We start from the raw sequence: 17,343 nt of genomic DNA, 5'->3' as shown, positions 1-17,343 counted from the left end.
TAGACTACTGAATAAAGAAAGAAAGCATTAGGAGAAGAAGCACAGCAGGAGGGGCTATCTCTACACCCTGGAACTGGGAATTCACTCTCCTATTTTCCTGCCTTCAGAGAAGGAGGAGTGAAACTAAGTGCAGACATTAGTAGAAATGAAAAGTTTAGCAGCTTCATAAGAATAATCTCTTATCCTTGATCTTTGCATGCAGCTTCCATTTATGCCCATGGAAGATGTGTTGTGGAGATGGACTGAGGTTAATTTGTTGTCCTGTGTTTATTATACTCTGGTCCATGAGCCATAATTAAAAATAGAATTGGGCTACAATATTAATTGAATGTTTTTGGTGGTAGACTAAGTGGTCAAGTTAGTTGTGGGGGTGTGTGTCTCTGTGCAATGTTGTTGCTGCAGTTAGAGGGAAGTTGGTCTAGTGGTTATTGCACTGGCCTGGGACTTGAGCGAATTGGGTTCAGATTCTGGCCACAGTTTTTGTGAGCCTGGGCAAGGTACTTAGTGTCCCTGTGCCTCAACTCCCTATATGTAAAAGCAGGATGGCGGTTCCTCTTTTCTTCCACCCTGCGGCTATCCTGCATATTTAGATTGTATGCCTTCCAGAGCCTCTAGACATTACAGCATTACTCATATCCATAATCAAACAAGCAAGAACTTCTTGCCATTGCAAACAGCCAATATACCGAGGGATTGGTACAAATACATGAAATTTAATTAGCTTTATTGTGGTGAGTGTCAGTTTCCAGGTAACTGCATGTGTATTCCCTCCTCTGTGATCCACTCTAGGTGTTCCCGGTCTCTGGACAGGAACCCATGTCCCACTCCCTTCTGACTATGGGTTTAAGGCTGCACAGTTCCCTGTCTTACACTGTGATATCCCCAGCAAACCAGTCTGTCTAAAGGCCAGCATGGCTGTGTTACTTTCTCTCCAGGGCTAAGAACAGTGTATACCATCACTTACAAGTTACTACACAGCTCTTTCTAACCAAGCATCTTTATTGTTAGGGCCAAAAGCATTATAAAAATGATTAAAAATTCCTATATGCATGCTAAAAGCTCACCAGAGGTCACCCATAAGTCCTATGGAGCCCTACTAGGCCAAAGACTTCACAACCCTTCCGCATACTGGGGTGGGGGAGTCCCCTTCAGACAGAAGGTCCTGTCCATTTGCTGGATCAGAAAGAAGGCCCTGAGTAAATTTAAAGGCAGCATTTTTGTGCCAAAAGCCCATCCTTTGTCTGTTGGTCTGTAGAAAACCCAGTTTGAATCAGTATATGGAAGCCTCCCCAGGAGGTGGTACTTCTCTGGAGGTGTTTACCACCTAGAAGATTCAGTTTAATCATGCCCCTACCAATTTTATTCCTGGAGCAATTGTAGTAATCTTACCCCCTGGAATTGCACACAGTTTCTGGCCCACAGTGATGCATACCACCCTGATATCTTCTGGGAGAGCAATACAGTGGTGCACAGACAATCCAAGAAGTTTTTGGAAAGTGTAGGGGGCAATTTCCTGGTGCAAGTGCTGGAGGAACCAACTAGGGGCAGAGCTCTTCTTGACCTGCTGCTCACAAACAGGGAAAAATTAGAAGGAGAAGCAAAAGTGAGGGGAATGTGGGAGGCAGTGACCATGAGATGGTCGAGTTCAGGATCCTGAGACGAAGAAAGGAGAGCAGCAGAATACAGACTCTGGACTTCAGAAAAGCAGACTTTGACACCCTCAGGGAACTGATGGGCAGGATCCCCTGGGAGAATAACATGAGGGAGAAAGGAGTACAGGAGAGCTGGCTGTATTTTAAAGGCCAAACCTCCTTATTGAGGTTACAGGAACAAACCATCCCGATGTGTAGAAAGAGTATTAAATATGGCAGGCGACTAGCTTGTCTTAACAGTGAAATCCTTGCTGATCTTAAACACAAAAAAGAAGCTTACAAGAAGTGGAAGATTGGACAAATGACCAGGGAGGAGTATAAAATTATTGCTTGGGCATGCAGGAGTGAAATCAGGAAGGCCAAATCCCACTCGGGGTTGCAGCTAGTAAGAGATGTTAAGAGTAACAAGAAAGGTTTCTTCAGGTATGTTAGCAACAAGAAGAAAGTCAAGGAAAGCGTGGGACCCTTACTAAATGAGGGAGGCAACCTACTGACAGAGGATGTGGAAAAAGCTAATGTACACAATATTTTTTTTGCCTCTGTCTTCACAAACAAGGTCAGCTCCCAGACTACTGCACTGGGCAGCACAGCATGAGGAGGAGGTGACCAGCCCTCTGTGGAGAAAGAAGTGGTTTGGGACTATTTAGAAAAGCTGGACGAGCACAAGTCCATGGGGCCGGATGCGCTGCATCCGAGAGTGCTAAAGGAGTTGGCAGATGTGATTGCAGAGCCATCGGCCATTATCTTTGAAAACTCATGGCGATCGGGGGAGGTCCCGGACGACTGGAAAAAGGCTAATGTAGTGCCCATCCCTAAAAAAGATGGGCCTCACCTCAATCCCTAGAAAAATCATGGAAAAATGAATTCTGAAGCACTTAGAGGAGAGGAAAGTGATCACAGACAGTCAGCATGGATTCACCAAGGGCAAGTCATGCCTGACTAATCTAGTTGCCTTCTATGATGAGATAACTGGCTCTGTGGATGAGGGGAAAGCAGTGGACATGTTATTCCTTGAGTTTAGCAAAGCTTTTGATACAGTGTCCCACAGTATTCTTGCCAGCAAGTTAAAGAAGTATGGGCTGGATGAATGGACTATAAGATGGATAGAAAGTTGGCTAGATCGTCGGGCTCAATGGGTAGTGATCAATGGCTCCATGTCTAGTTGGCAGCCGGTATCAAGCGGAGTGCCCCAAGGGTTGGTCCTGGGGCCGGTTTTGTTCAATATCTTCATTAATAATCTGGAGGATGGCGTGGACTGCAGCTAGTTTGCAGATGACACTAAACTGGGAGGAGTAGTAGATATGCTGGAGGGTAGAGATAGGATACAGAGGGATCTAGACAAATTAGAGGATTGGGCCAAAAGAAATCTGATGAGGTTTAACAAGGACAAGTGCAGAGTCCTGCACTTAGGACGGAAGAATCCCATGCACCACTACAGACTAGGGACCGAATGGCTCGGCAGCAGTTCTGCAGAAAAGAACCTAGGGGTTACAGTGGATGAGAAGCTGGATATGAGTTAAGTGTGCTCTTGTTGCCAAGAAAGCTAACAGCCTTTTGGGCTGTATAAGTAGGGGCATTGCCAGGAGATGGAGGGACGTGATCGTTCCCCTCTGTTCAACATTGGTGAGGCCTCATCTGAAGTGCTGTGTCCAGTTTTGGGCCCCACATTACAGGAAGGATGTGGAAAAATTGGAAAGCATTCAGCAGAGGGCAACAAAAATGATTAGGGGACTGGAACACATGATTTATGAGGAGAGGCTGAGGGAACTGGGATTGTTTAGTCTGCAGAAGAGAAGAATGAGAGGGGATTTGATAGCCGCTTTCAACTACCTGAAAGGGGGTTCCAAAGAGGATGGATCTAGATTGTTCTCAATGGTGGCAGATGACAGAACAAGGAGTAATGGTCTCAGATTGCAGTGGGGGAGGTTTAGGTTGGATATTGGGAAAAACTTTTTCACTAGGAGGGTGGTGAGGCACTGGAATGGGTTACCTAGAGAGGTGGTGGAATCTCCTTCCTTTGAGGTTTTTAAGGTCAGGCTTGACAAAGCCCTGGCTGGGATGATTGAGTTGGGGATTGGCCCTGCTTTGAGCAGGGGGTTGGACTATATGACCTCCTGAGGTCCCTTCCAACCCTGCTATTCTCATTCTATGATTAATTTAATAGATTATGATCCCCAAAGATACTGCATGGGATTGCAATATCTGTCACATGAGGTTTTTGCCTGTGAAAATTTCTGGTTGTAATAAGGAGCACTACAGTAGATGGAACAATCAATTTTGTGTTTTTTATTGGGGATTAAGTTCTGCTGGCTGTCAAGGGTAAACTATTTGTAACTTGTGGAAGGGGCACCAAAAGCCTTGGATAAGTGACTGTTTTCATTGTATAAATCCAAGTAAATATATTTTGACAAACTAATCTTCCTCTCAGGTTTTTTCTTTTTTCTTTTAGTTTCTCACAGCTTCAGAGAGAAGGACTGCATGCTTGTTTGCTAGTACTTAATGATTAAACTAAAACTAATTAATAATCAATTCAGAAACTTTTATTTTTGTCTTGATCACTCCCTACGTCATGTTAGGAGCATGGTTCTACTTCATACCTTTATATTAACATAATTGTATTACTATTAGAATTAATATCCTCAGACATTTGTTAATCTTAATTTACATATTGTTTGGTGTTTTTAAAAGAAAAATAATGTAACACCCCACTTTTGTTTGAATTTTTGTCTTACAAAGTATTTCTGAAGTTATTACTTCTGACTTCGTTCTCTACATTCATGTTGGGAATTGGATGTGTTTGGTGGTGGGGAAAACTTCCCTTCACTTCAAGGAAAATCAAAAGCGCGAAGAAACACTGACATCTCTGACATAGGTCAGTGCAGTAAGTGTTAAATAGAATAATTTTAGTACTTCTGGGAATTATTTACTCTTGCTTACAGTATATTTTAATGGATCTCTTTTTCATATTTTGTGATCCAGGTCTCCAGAGGTGAAAACAAATGTAATGATAAACACTCCTATCTTCTTAAGCAAGTGTCATTTTAATCCCATTCGGCGAGCATTAAATGGAGTTGATGGGCATTAGACTGTTTTACTTTACAGGGGAGGGAGAAATTATTCAGGCTATTTGCTGGAGAAGGTTCAAAAAGCGCTTGGAGTTTTACCAAGACTTTGAAAGATCATGAAAATGTCAATGTGCTTTAGGCCTAGAAGGAGGTTTTGAATTGTGCCAACATGTTTATGAATAACTTTTACATCTCATTGCAGTCCTACATAGCTTCCTGCTTCCTTCCTCATTAAAAAAGAGAAAATGCATTTGTGTGTTCAAGCCTCTGTTCAGGCACGAAAGAACTAAGACTGAACAATATATGCCATAATGACTCAATAAGATGGATTTCTATTAGATCGTAAGCATTTTGGGGGAAGGGACTGTCACTTATGTTTATACAGTGCATAGCTGGTCTCTAGATGCTACTGCAATGCAGACATTAAATAATAACTTTAGGCAGAAGCAAGTTGACTCTTCTCTCTTCCCCCTCCCCCAAACACAAATTAGTAAATTTATCTTCTTCCTAGTTGGTGAGGGATGCTTTGCTGGTTTCCTTCTAAGCTCTTCTGAAAAAGACATCTAACTTTTTTTTAAAAAATGTTGATAGTTTAAGATAAACTTTTAGTCGCATGATCATAAATAAATTTGAAACAGTGACTCAGGAGAATTTGGGGTTGTGGGTTTACTCCACACGGGCAACTTAAAACAATTATCATAGGAATGTAGGGCTGGAAGGGACCTTGAGAGGTCAAGTCTAGCCCCCTGCACTGAGGCAGGACCAAGTAAATCTAGACCATCACTTACAAGTGTTTGTCCAGCTGGTTCTTAACTTCCAGTGATGGTGATTCCACAGTCTCCTCTGAAAGTCTATTCCAGAGCTTAACTACCGTTAGAGGTACAAAGTTTGTCCTAATATCTAACCTAAATCATCCTTGTTGCAGATTTAAGCCCATTACTTCTTGTCCTGTCTTCAGTGATATGGAGTACAGTTGATCACCAACCTCTTTATAACAGTCTTCAAATATGTTAAGGGCTATCAGGTTTCCCCCTCCTCGCCCCCCAGTATTCTTTTCTCGTGACTAAACTTGTCCAGTTTTTCTAACCTCCTACGTCAGTTTTGTTGCTCTCTTCTGGGTTCTCTCCAATTTGTCCACATCTTTCTTCAAGTGTGGCACCCAGAATTGGACAGAGCACTCCAGCTGAGGTCTCACTGCTGCCATGCAGAGTGATTATAACCAGTTGCATTTCTGTTTAAAACAGTGTGAAGAAAATCATGGCCTCTTTTAGAAACATAGAAAACATTTTTCTCAAGAAGGTAGACTGTGATTGGTAAACCAGACTATTTTATCACTTTCATGGAATACACTGATATGATCTATATGACTGCCTCTAATTTCCTCTTGGCAAAATTTCAGTGAATTTATAGTACTGCTGCCAGATTTATCCTGAAGATCCCTTATTATCCATACCAGCATCACTTATAAAGATGTAGGATAAGTAAGTGGAAAACAGAAGATCATTCCCTTTTTTGGTTGGCTTTCTGAAAGTCAGTATTTCTGAGTGTCTAAGGCTACTTACAATCCACCAGTATGGTCTAATGGCTCAACGCTTCCTTGTTTGACAGGCTGCATTTTTCACATCTTCAGTTTAAGTTGCATCTTCAGACTCTTTCTTTTTGCTTTAATTGATAGCTTCATCTTACAGCCAATCCAACAGATGCAGTTTCATGTCAAGAGGGAGTACTGAAAGGCTGCTCCCGGTTGCACTAATTCCAACGTTGGAATACAGGAGTATTGCTGGGCTAACCTTTGTATACACCTGAGCAAGAGCTATTTGAGAATAACTGCAGCCACGTGTGGGGCTCCTGAGCCGAGCGCGGCTACTCGATCTTCTTGGTTTCAGTTGCCGTATGTTTCTAACAATCTGCCTTTAAGTGACCCTGAAGAACTGTTAGAATTCTTTGTATGCGCCTCTCGCAATTGGCAAGCATATACTTCTATTTCTGTGCATTTTGGTTCTATAGACTGATAGGTTTCTTGTTCAGAAGAAAAGGAGGACTTGTGGCCCCTTAGAGACTAACCAATTTATTTGAGCATGAGCTTTCGTGAACTACAGCTCACTTCATCGGATGCATGCCGTGGAAACTGCAGCAGACTTTATATATACACAGAGACCATGAAACAATACCCCCTCCCACCCCACTCTCCTGCTGGTAATAGCTTATCTAAAGTGATCATCAGGTTGGGCCATTTCTCTGAAACTTGTTCAAAAGAGATCTTCAGAGGTTAAGTAGTCTTTCTGTGCATTTGAGGATTTTCTGTACTTTAATACAAATAGAGTTTTCAATGTATAGAATATGGTCATAAATATTGTTTGAGAATGCAGTTAGCAGAAGGTTGTTTTTTTATGTTCTCTTTTTACTGTAATGTGACTGTTCTGGTAACTTGCAGCTTTCCCAGGGTAACCTTGGACATGTATACTGTAAGGGTTATTTTTGTTGTGGTTACATACAAATGGACAGTGAAAACAAACGAGTACAGTCATGTAGGAAAGTGGCACGAGTTAAGTGTTCTTGCCTAAAGGCCACTTTGAATTTTTGGGAGGTGGGTTTGCCACTCTATAGCAAATGGTCATTTGATATAATCTCTGTTTTGAATAACAAGCTGCTATAATGTAGAAATCAAATAATATGTTTAATTTTAGGTTTCATTTTAAGTATTCATAATTTCAGGGGTTATGCTGGTGTTTGACTCTCAAATGCTTCTTTTGAGTAGTGTTGTGGATGATAGCTTAAGATCTTTGTAGCAAGTGAGCAAGTCTTATAATTTGCATTTCAGGGTCTGATTCACTGAATAGAAGAAGTGAAATTAACTGAAGTGTTTTGTAGCAGCTGAGGCCCTCCACTTACTGGCAGAGAAACTTTCACAATGCAGAATGATAACTCAGCAAATCTCACCTGGTTTTTTCCCCCAAAGAGAAAGCTGCCAATTTAAACAGAAGAGGTCACCTGAAACTTTGTAGTTCTTGGTGTCATGTGGCCAATGCAGCCCTTCCATGTAGGCAGGTGTAAATGGGTGCACGGGACCAAGATTATTTAATCACCTTGACCTCTAACTAAAATTTTAACTAAGACCAGACTCTTTATTTGGAATTTGCCTCTGATTAAAGAGAAGGTTACAGTAAAAGAGACACCTGTGCCTGGGGACCTGTATCCAATGTTTGTTAAGTTTCTAGGGTTTGGCTGGGTGGAAGCACATTGATGTATATTCTGGTTCTCAACAAGAATTCTGAACAATTATAAAATGGTAACTTTTGCTTCTATGAAAGTTTCCATTTGAGATGCATTTAATAAAAAGATGGACATTTGAGCTTAACGTTCCTTGACAGATGGCTCACAGCTTGACTTCTGATGAAACAACAAAATCACAAACCTAAATAATTTTGAAATATGATTTTTTTGTTTGCTTTTAATTGAAAAATACGTTTCGAGAAGCAACAGGAAAGTGTTGCCAATCTTTTCCCCCTAACCGTGTGTGTCTTTATATATACAGAAACTTAGTATAAACTTAAACTGCATGAATCTAATTCTGTAACATTACCCTGTTCTAGAAATTAGAGCTGGAAAAGACCTCTTGAACATAGTCCATCTCACTGAGCATTCAGCTCCAGCTACTGTAGTTACCATTTTATAATAGTTCAGAATTCTTGCTGAGGACCAGAATGTACATCTACCTGCTTCCACACAGCCAGATCGTAGGAGCTTTGCTCCCCCAACCTAACAGACATAGGATAAAGGTCCTGAGGCAGAAGTGTCTTAGAGTACATTAGTGGTCCTCAAACTGGTGCGCAGGCCATAACCAAGTTGAACATGGGTTGGTTTCCTATATAGCATTAGTCTCAAAACCAGGGTTGCAGCTACACTGATTTAAATTATGAATATGATGCACTGAATATTCAGTTTTAAGCATGGTATGTTAAGTTTTAAATAAATATAAGAACCACTGGACCCTGATACAGCAGCAGCAAAATACAGGGCTTATGGAGGGAAGAGTAGCAGCCAACTAACTAGAGTAATTGCACATTAAAAGAGATGGGGAAGTTTTGGCAAACAGCAGGACCACCCCTCTTACAGGAAGTGACATGGAATACTTCATGTCCATTTGGAGCCAGAATGGATTGACTTTACTGTGTTTAAAGTCTTTGGGCTCCACAGAAACTTTAATTTTTCAGTAAACACTCAAAACCAATATTAATACTTTCTTTATTAAAAATCTGTACTGAACAAAATCCCATTAAAATGTCTGAAAAAGAACAGTTAAGGGATCCAAATAGTGCCCCTCTACCATAAATTCTTCATCACTTACTGGCATCCCAACTGATCTTATGTTGTCCCCCTGCAGAAATGTACATAAGTCCAAATAAAATATTTCTAGGTTATAAAGTTTCATTTCCTATTAAGGGATCAACTTCAAATAATGGTAACACATTACAACATTACTCGCTACAGTACTAACCTACAGCTCTTCAAGGCATGGACTGTCTTACTGTGTGTTTGTACAGCATCTAATGCAGTCGGGCCCTGATCTTGAACTATTACATACTGGGGTTGGTGGTATTGCAGTGCCCCTCCCAGCAGGGATTGGAATCTGGGTCTTGCACTCCAAGGCTGGCGACGCCTGTGAGTCTGAGAGCCTGCCACATACAGAGGACTTGGACCCTGGTGCTGCTAGTGCCTCATTACTTTGTCGAATCTCTCTGGTGTGCTGGAGTGGTGCTAGTAAAATACAGAAGGCACTATAGACTCGCTGTCATGTCAGTTAGCCTGGTGCATGTCTGAAAGCAAGGAACCTTGTAAATACTGTGGGAAGAAGAGCTTCTTTTTGGAGTCCCAGATGGGACTGGAGGAATCTCTTTACTGGAACTGGGGCAGTGCACTGCTGTATTACATGAATGGTTTTGGAGACTTAGCAGTACAACAGCGAAGTCTGTAACCTGGAATCAGTCATTAGCAAAATCCTAATATTCAGACTCTGAAACCAGGATCTGATTTACTCATGACCAACGCTGTGTTCTTGCTTAGGCTCTTCAGTTCATGGATGAATGAAATTGCTGCACATGAGCAGCATGGGTATAGAGTCCTCTTAGCATAGCCCTTCTATTGCAATACAACTTCGTCTGTCAGTGGAAGTTCACTGTCATTAGCACTTTGGTTTGCATACCGCTGTGTACTTTGAAGATAGTTGAAACCTTTGTTCAGATTCCTGTTAAATGAAATTTTACTGTCAGTTTATCATAAGAAGGTTTGTCTTCTGTCTAATGACTGAGACGGTTGCTCAAAGGGAAGCTTTGATAACTCAGGCCTTTCCATTTAAAATGCCAGAGTTCTGTTTCGTATGCACTGTTGTAGCCGTGTCGGTCCCAGGATATTAGAGACACAAGGTGGGTGAGGTAATATCTTTTATTGGACCAGCTTCTACTGGTGAGAGAGACGAGCTTTATACCTCACCCACCGTATCGCTCTAAAGTTCTGTTTTGTCTGTTCTACCGATGGAAGCCCTGAATTTGGAAGAATAGCTTCTCAATAGTGAATGATCAATTAGCTGATGAATCGGAGATGGACAACACTTATTGATTGGACTGGCTGAAATAATTTGAACTAGCTTCCTCAAATTCTTCATAGGTTTTTTGAGTTGTCATTTCAGCAAACCAAAGAAGTTACAATTACTTTAACATTTTCAAATATACTAGAAGCATAATTACTAAGGAAAACATGCATTCTGTATACCACTTTGCTCAAAATTCCAGGAAATCAAGGTATACGTGTGTTGTGTGTAAAAGCAATTCCACAGATTATAATTATGAATCAAAAGCCTTTATTTTGTTGTTCAGCACAGTCTGAAAGAGTGTATCGAGAGAACCACTTCTCACCACGTGATACGTAAAATATATTAATCTTTTTTACTGGAATGGAATTTCAGAGCTCTCCACTCTGCTGAAAACTTACATCATTTGAACTTAGAGAGACAAAGTGGGTGAGGTAATATCTTTTATTGGACCAACTTCTGTTGGTGAAAGCAACAAGCTTTTGAACTGCATAGAGCTCTTTCTCAGGTCTGGGAAATGTACTCAGACTGTCACAGCTAAATACAAGGTTAAACAGATAGTTTAGCATAAGCAGTTAGCGCACATTCTAAGGCACCATTCAAGGTAAACGCAAGCTCAGTTTTAAAAGACTATAAAGCATGTGAGATAATCGGAAAATTTAATTGCTGGATTGACTCTAACCCTGTAATTAAATAATAATGCTAATGGAAATTTACTTTCAACCTTTCAATTTCACCAATCCTAGGTAGTGTAAGAGACTCTTGATTTAGACATTGGCAGGCACAAAGCAGAAGAAAAGCTTAAGGATTTATAGAAAGCAAAAATGTGTTTAATGCACCTACACAGATTCAAATTACAAAGAATGTTGAATCTGAAACTTGAAAAAAGGACTTGTATACCTGGAAATTAAATTGCTGTGAATTACATACACTAATCTGAAGACTTTTCCTTGTTTGTATTCTTGTTTTCTGTAGGAAGGAGTAGTTGTCTTAACTACTTCATGATGATGCGTCCAATAGCAATGCAATGGTATGGGTTAGTAGATCTGGGGTAGTGAGATAGATATTCTGGAATACTCTTGAAATTCTGCTAGTCGATCAGTATACGGTAATGCAATTATTCTGACTTTAGAAACCAAACTTCCATGGAAGAAACTCCCCCTTCCAACTTTGGCCCTGATTCTGCAAAGACATGAGCACATGCTTAACTTTATTTATGCACTGTGAGAAGTACCATGGAAGTACAAACATTTTTGCAGATGTAAGTTGATGGAGTGTAATCTGTCAGATGGCTTGGTTTTAAAATGAAAATCTGTTGTTTCACCTATGTAACGTAATAGTCATGGCAATCTTTCAGACTAACAGGGATGCCAAAGGAAAAATATGATCCTCCAGATCCTCGCAGAATTTACACCATCATGTCAGCAGAGGAGGTAGCCAATGGGAAGAAGTCTCAATGGGCAGAATTAGAAATCTCGGGTGAGTTTTTTCAAATCTTGGCATGGCTAAATTGCTGATTAGGAATAGCTCTAATGTATAGTAATATTGATATGAACTCTTCTCTTATTAAGGTGCTCTGTTTCGGAGAAGGGAGAGAACATAATTAAAGAAAAACACCTGACTTCTAGGATCACTCAAGAGAATTTCCAGTTTAGCCTCAAAACACTGTCAAGTTTTGAGTGTGAATAGATTTGGTTAAAAACTAACTTGCAAAAAGCAGATTTGCTTCTGCTTTTTTTTCTCTCTTTCCATTTCTCCTTCCTACTCAAAATTAGTGTTGGATGGTCATTTAAAACCTGTTAGTGATGAAATGTTACAGATAAATTCTGATGAGTGAGTTCAGTTCTTCCTCCTAGGGTATATTTCAGCACTTACTGTATATACTCGTTCATACGCCGAATTTTTTTCGTTAAAAAGGGAAGCATCAGAGAAGGGGGTCGGCTTATGAACAGGTATAGAGAGCGGGAGAAGTGGGACACAGCCCCTCCCCACAACAGAGAGGGCAAGGAGAGCCGGCAGGGCCAGTGTCTTTTCGCTTCTGGCCATGCTGCTCTCCCCCCAGCCTCCAAAGCAGCTGCAGCTCCGGGGCTGGCAGGTTACAGCTGTGCCACGCTCGGCCCCGGCCGCCAGAGCAGGCTGTGGCCGTGCCGCCGGAGCACGCTGCGGCTGTGCTGCCCAGCCCATCAGAACATGCTGCAGCCGCGCCATTCGCCTGCTGGAGCAGCTCCGGTCAGGCCAGACACCTCCACCCCTGGCCCTCCCCAGATAAGGTGGGAAGAGATGGGGTGGGGAGAGTCTGTTGGGGTCCCGGGGTAGGGTCATGTGGGGTTACCTCCCTGACCCTCAGCTTCTCCCCCAAAAATGTCCCCACCAGTTGCTGTCCTGGCCCGTCAGGGTAAGCAGCTGGCGGGTCGGGACAGTTTGTTTACTTAGGTTTACCTGCATGCCTGCAGTTGCTCGAGGTAAACAAACTGTCTCTGCCTGCCAGTGGCATTTCCTGATGGCCCAGGAGCCAAAGTTTGCTGACCCCTGAATTATAGGGTCGGTTTATGAATGGGTCATAAAAAATTTCCATTTTTACTTATCCATCTGGGGGGTCGGCTTATAAACGAACCAGCTTATGGTTGAGTATATACAGTATTTAGAGTAAGAAATCAAAATTCCATTCTATTACCAGGCGTGGGATTTTCACATCTGATTGTTCCATGTAGCACATTAAAAGTACCCCTCCATTCCCCAATGACTTGTGCCTATTGTCTTGACATAATAAAATGCTGTTTGAAGACCTAGTTCTTTACATTTTCTCTTTTAGGTAGAGTGCGGTGCTTAAGTACGTCACTTTGGTCACTGACTCACTTGACTGCTCTACACCTCAATGACAATAATCTTGCTCGCATTCCACCTGATATTGCCAAGCTCCATAATCTGGTTTACCTGGATCTATCATCCAACAAACTCAGAAGTTTACCAGCAGAACTAGGAAACATGGTATCTCTCAGGTGAGAAGCGTCGCCCTGGTTAACTTCCCCAAGAGTCTGTCAACGATGCATTTTTGAACAAGTGAACCTGAACTTTGTCCTTGAACTTGCTGAATAAATTTTTCTGAAAAACTCTTAAGACTTACTTTAATATAGACACGCAAGGCAAATTATTTTTATTTTTAAGGGATCCTCTTTAGCATTAAACTCCAAAACCCTGAATGTTTTACTTTTGTTTGAAAGTATTCCCCATATGACTGGCTAATGTTTTACATGAATAATTCACTAATTACATTGAGCTAAGGTCCATTGCTACAAATGTTCAATGCTGGCTTTTAGCCAGCTTGCCAATAAAAAAACCCCTTTCAACTAGCCACAAGTAGCACTTCTTCCTTTCCAAGTAAAATGCTTACTCAGTGTAAAAAAAAAGATTTTTTTTTTCCTTATCCCATTTACATGACCTTCAGAGGTCAGTACAAAAATTAATGTAGTTTCATGCTTCCTAAACTTGAGACCTTGTGCATGTATGCTGTCTCCTTTCTCTGATGTATTTTGGTATTTAGTTCCTTATCTTTGAACTTAGAGATGTAAAAGACTGTAATCTTATTTATAGAAAGTATAACCATTTTAAAACCAAACTACGCTTCCCTCAAGAGTATCACAGCATATAATGTCATGAGAATGATCCTCCTAAAATGATGCTAATAAACTACTTTTTCATCTATTGCAGGGAATTGCTTTTAAATAACAATCTGTTACGGGTTTTGCCTTATGAACTTGGACGGCTCTTCCAGCTACAAACCTTAGGTTTGAAAGGTAAGTGCACGTCTAATAATTCTCCTGATTGATATTTTTGGGTTCTGTAGCTTTCCATGGTATTTTAAAACTCCCTTCCAAAGCAAGTCATCATCTAAATTTGTGGCATGCGTGGCTGTTTCTGCTGTATTTGTTCCAGAGACCTTCTCCCTCTCCCCCCCCCCGAACAAAATTATACCTAATAAATAGAACTGTATAAATCAAATTGAAACATTATTTTATAATAAAAATGCTTATCCACATCAAATCTACTAACCGCTTTATTTAGATGACTCTGTTCTTGGAGGGAATATTATTTTAACACTTAACTTGAAACAGAACAATTAAATTATAGAAAGGCTACCAAATCAGTCTTCATGAATCTGGATATTCTTGTTCCCATCCTATGCACTGAGCAAGAGTGGGGAATTCACAATAATAGGTATGACAGACTACCTGTGAGGAATGTAGAGGGGTTATTAAGAAGGTTCTGATTGTAAGTTAATAACAATTTAGTCTGAATTCTAGTCGTCTAATAAAAATCAATATTTCCTTAGAAGATGTATAACTTTTTGGGAGGATATATAGAACAAAAAGCAGGCGTTGCAGGGAACAGATCTGGACAAGAACCAAGTTGTGGAAATTTCCCTTTTCTAGCAAAATAGTATTGCATCGTGTTCTGCTAGCATCCTGCCTTAGTCCAATAATGTGATTTACATTTTTACTTTAAAAAAATATTCTCCTGCACATGTTCCACTGGAAGGATATTTCAGGTTCTCCATATGAAAATAATTCTGCATTCTTCAAAAAACCAATATATTTTGCCTTCAACGTACGGGAGGCTGAGATGGCAAGAAAGAAACTTCTAGAGGGATTATGAATGCTTTTGGAAGGGGAGAGTAGATGAGACTTCAGGGCAGTGGAGGTTGTTTTAGATGCGCAAAAACTGGTTGACTAATTAAGTAAAAATAGATATACTTCCCTGATAAAGAGAGTATTCATTACATTAGGGTTTGTAGTTTGAGGACGTGCATTTTTAGGGAAAAAATTCCCAAAACTTTCTGAATTTGGCAAAATGTCCTGCAGCTTTCTAGAAACCCTATTCATAAATTTATTTTTTGGTGTTTTGTTTTGTTAAACTTTTTGTTTAAAACTTGGTCTGTGTCCAAAGTTTGCTAATTTGGAAAATTAAACAAAATGCTTTCAGCCATATCTGAGATAAACAAGGATGAATGAAGTCTCTTATAGGACAGTAGTAAAAAACTGAACTTTGAAAGTTGAAACTCTGCAAGTAAAATACTCCACACTGGGCAGAAGAGCATTCTCTGGGTTTGAGGAAAAATCAGTTCGGACTTTCAGTTTGGCATAAATGTTAAACTATGCCCTGTGCATGCTCTATACAAAGTTTCAAAATCCTTCAGTCTGGGTGCTCTTGGGAAGAGATGCATTCTGCATGCATGCACAGTTAGGAAGTGCATTGTGAGGCTGTTTCTCCTGAAGCCTCTCTATTTTACCCAGAAATTGTTGGAAAGTGTAATTGCTGGCTCTTACCTTCAGTTCAGATTTTTGAAGCTTTTGGGCTTTGTAATATGAAATGCATGCAGCCTGGGAAAGCTTGAGAATGGTATCAAGCATTTGCCTCAGCGAGACTTAACATTTGCCCTGGAGCAGTGCCCACCCACCTGTGCATGTGTTTAATGGTGCGGTTTGAGTGTACATGTCATGACATAGTGGCACTGCACATTTTGCTACAAGAAGCTTATCTGTGTCCTCAAACTGCCCATTTTGTCCTTCCCTCACTACTTAATTATTGCATAAAAACTTTTTTTTTAAGTGCATAATTTCCGAATCTGAAAATGAATGTTTTTAGCGAGTTTGAAGTAAAAACTAAACCACTTAAGTTACTGCTGAGTTGAAAGGAAAGGAAAGTATACTATTATCTTTGCTAGCTATTTCTCTATCATCCATCATTATGATAATAGAAATTGGAAATGGAAAAGACTTACTGGATCATCTTGTCCATCCCCTCCTGGGGGAGCTATTCCCTTTCAGGAAAGTCCAGTTGCAGTGCAGGTTTTGATTCGGGTAGCTAATTATCCCATTTTTGTTCTGAATCTCTTTCAGGCAATCCTTTATCACAGGATATTCTCAGCCTGTACCAGGACCCAGATGGAACACGAAAGCTACTAAACTACATGCTTGACAATCTAGCAGGTAACACAGCCAAAAGTTTAGTTTGATATACATAACTAACTGCCAAACACTTCCACTTGTATTTGATAGCATTAAATTGAGGGTCTGAGTTTCTGAATCACTTCCAGCTGCTTTTATGTTACTATCGAGTCCAGGGACTCCCGCCACTAAAATAACAAAATGGATGTAGTATATTGTAACAGATATAACCTGCAGTAGAGCATGAAGAAATTTACCTTCCTAGGTAGCTGGATGGCTTGGGTTTAGCATATGGAGTATGGTGCCCTTTATCTCTAGATCACTGGTGTGAGTCCAGAACTGATCAGTAATGACAAAAGGTTTTGGCTTTCCTAAAGCTCTTCCTGAAGGGATCTGCACATCCAAAAGAAGTTGGTGAGCATCAGTGTCTCCTAAATCAATAAACTCTGGCATAATTGTTGGCAGTCTCAGTAGAGACAAGGATTAATTTGACAAGGAACCAAACTGTCCTTTCATCCAGAGAGGTTGAGGTACATTTGCTGGGTGACGTGGGAAAGGCTTTCACGGTCACTGTCCTTGTTTTAGACCAGGGTGGGCAAACTTTTTGGCCTGAGGGCCACATTGGGGTATGGAAATTGTATGGCGGGCCATGAATGCTCACGAAATTGACGGTAGGAGTGCAGGATGGGCTAGGGCTCTGGGGTGGGGCCAGAAATGATGCATTCAGAGTGTGTGTGGGGGGACGGGGGGGACTCTGTATTGCGGTGTGGGGTGTGTGTGAGGGTTTTGGGGTGCAGGACGGGGCTCTAGGCTGAGACCGAGGGGTTTGTAGGGCGGGAGGGGGATCAGGGGATTGGGGTGGGGAAGGGGTGTGAGTGCTCTGGCTGGGGTGTGCAGGCTCTGGGGTGGGGCCAGGGACGAGGGGTTTGGGATGCAGGAGGGTGCTCAGGGCTGGGACCGAGGGGTTTGGAGGGCGGGATGAGGATCAGGGATGGGGCAGGCTGCTGGGCCACAGGCGGGGCTCAGAGGCTCCAGGCGGAACATACTGCAAGCAGCTCCCAGAAGCATGTGCTTCCTCTGGCTCCCAGGTGCAG

The 17,343-nt window shown here is 41.3% G+C and overlaps 1 protein-coding gene across 3 annotated transcripts in view; it reads left to right on the top strand.

The window, feature by feature from the left end:
- The window catches only part of CNOT6L (CCR4-NOT transcription complex subunit 6 like), a 72,575-nt gene that overhangs the window by 36,391 nt on the left and 18,841 nt on the right, over positions 1-17,343 (top strand). The window contains exons 1-5 of one of the 3 annotated variants that reach the window (XM_075127461.1): positions 4,397-4,524; positions 11,662-11,783; positions 13,117-13,303; positions 14,013-14,098; positions 16,202-16,291. In XM_075127461.1, the coding sequence (XP_074983562.1) occupies positions 11,672-11,783; positions 13,117-13,303; positions 14,013-14,098; positions 16,202-16,291 (475 nt within the window). In that variant the 5' untranslated portion in view covers positions 4,397-4,524; positions 11,662-11,671. Of the gene's footprint in view, positions 1-4,396; positions 4,525-11,661; positions 11,784-13,116; positions 13,304-14,012; positions 14,099-16,201; positions 16,292-17,343 lie in introns of those variants that run through there. The other 2 variants (XM_075127462.1, XM_048846807.2) reach the window with 2 other exon arrangements.

This window comes from Caretta caretta, chromosome 4 (genome assembly GCF_965140235.1).
Source record: "Caretta caretta isolate rCarCar2 chromosome 4, rCarCar1.hap1, whole genome shotgun sequence".
In the NCBI taxonomy this organism is placed as follows: Eukaryota; Metazoa; Chordata; order Testudines; family Cheloniidae; genus Caretta; species Caretta caretta.
This window is presented reverse-complemented; position numbering and strand designations above follow the sequence as displayed.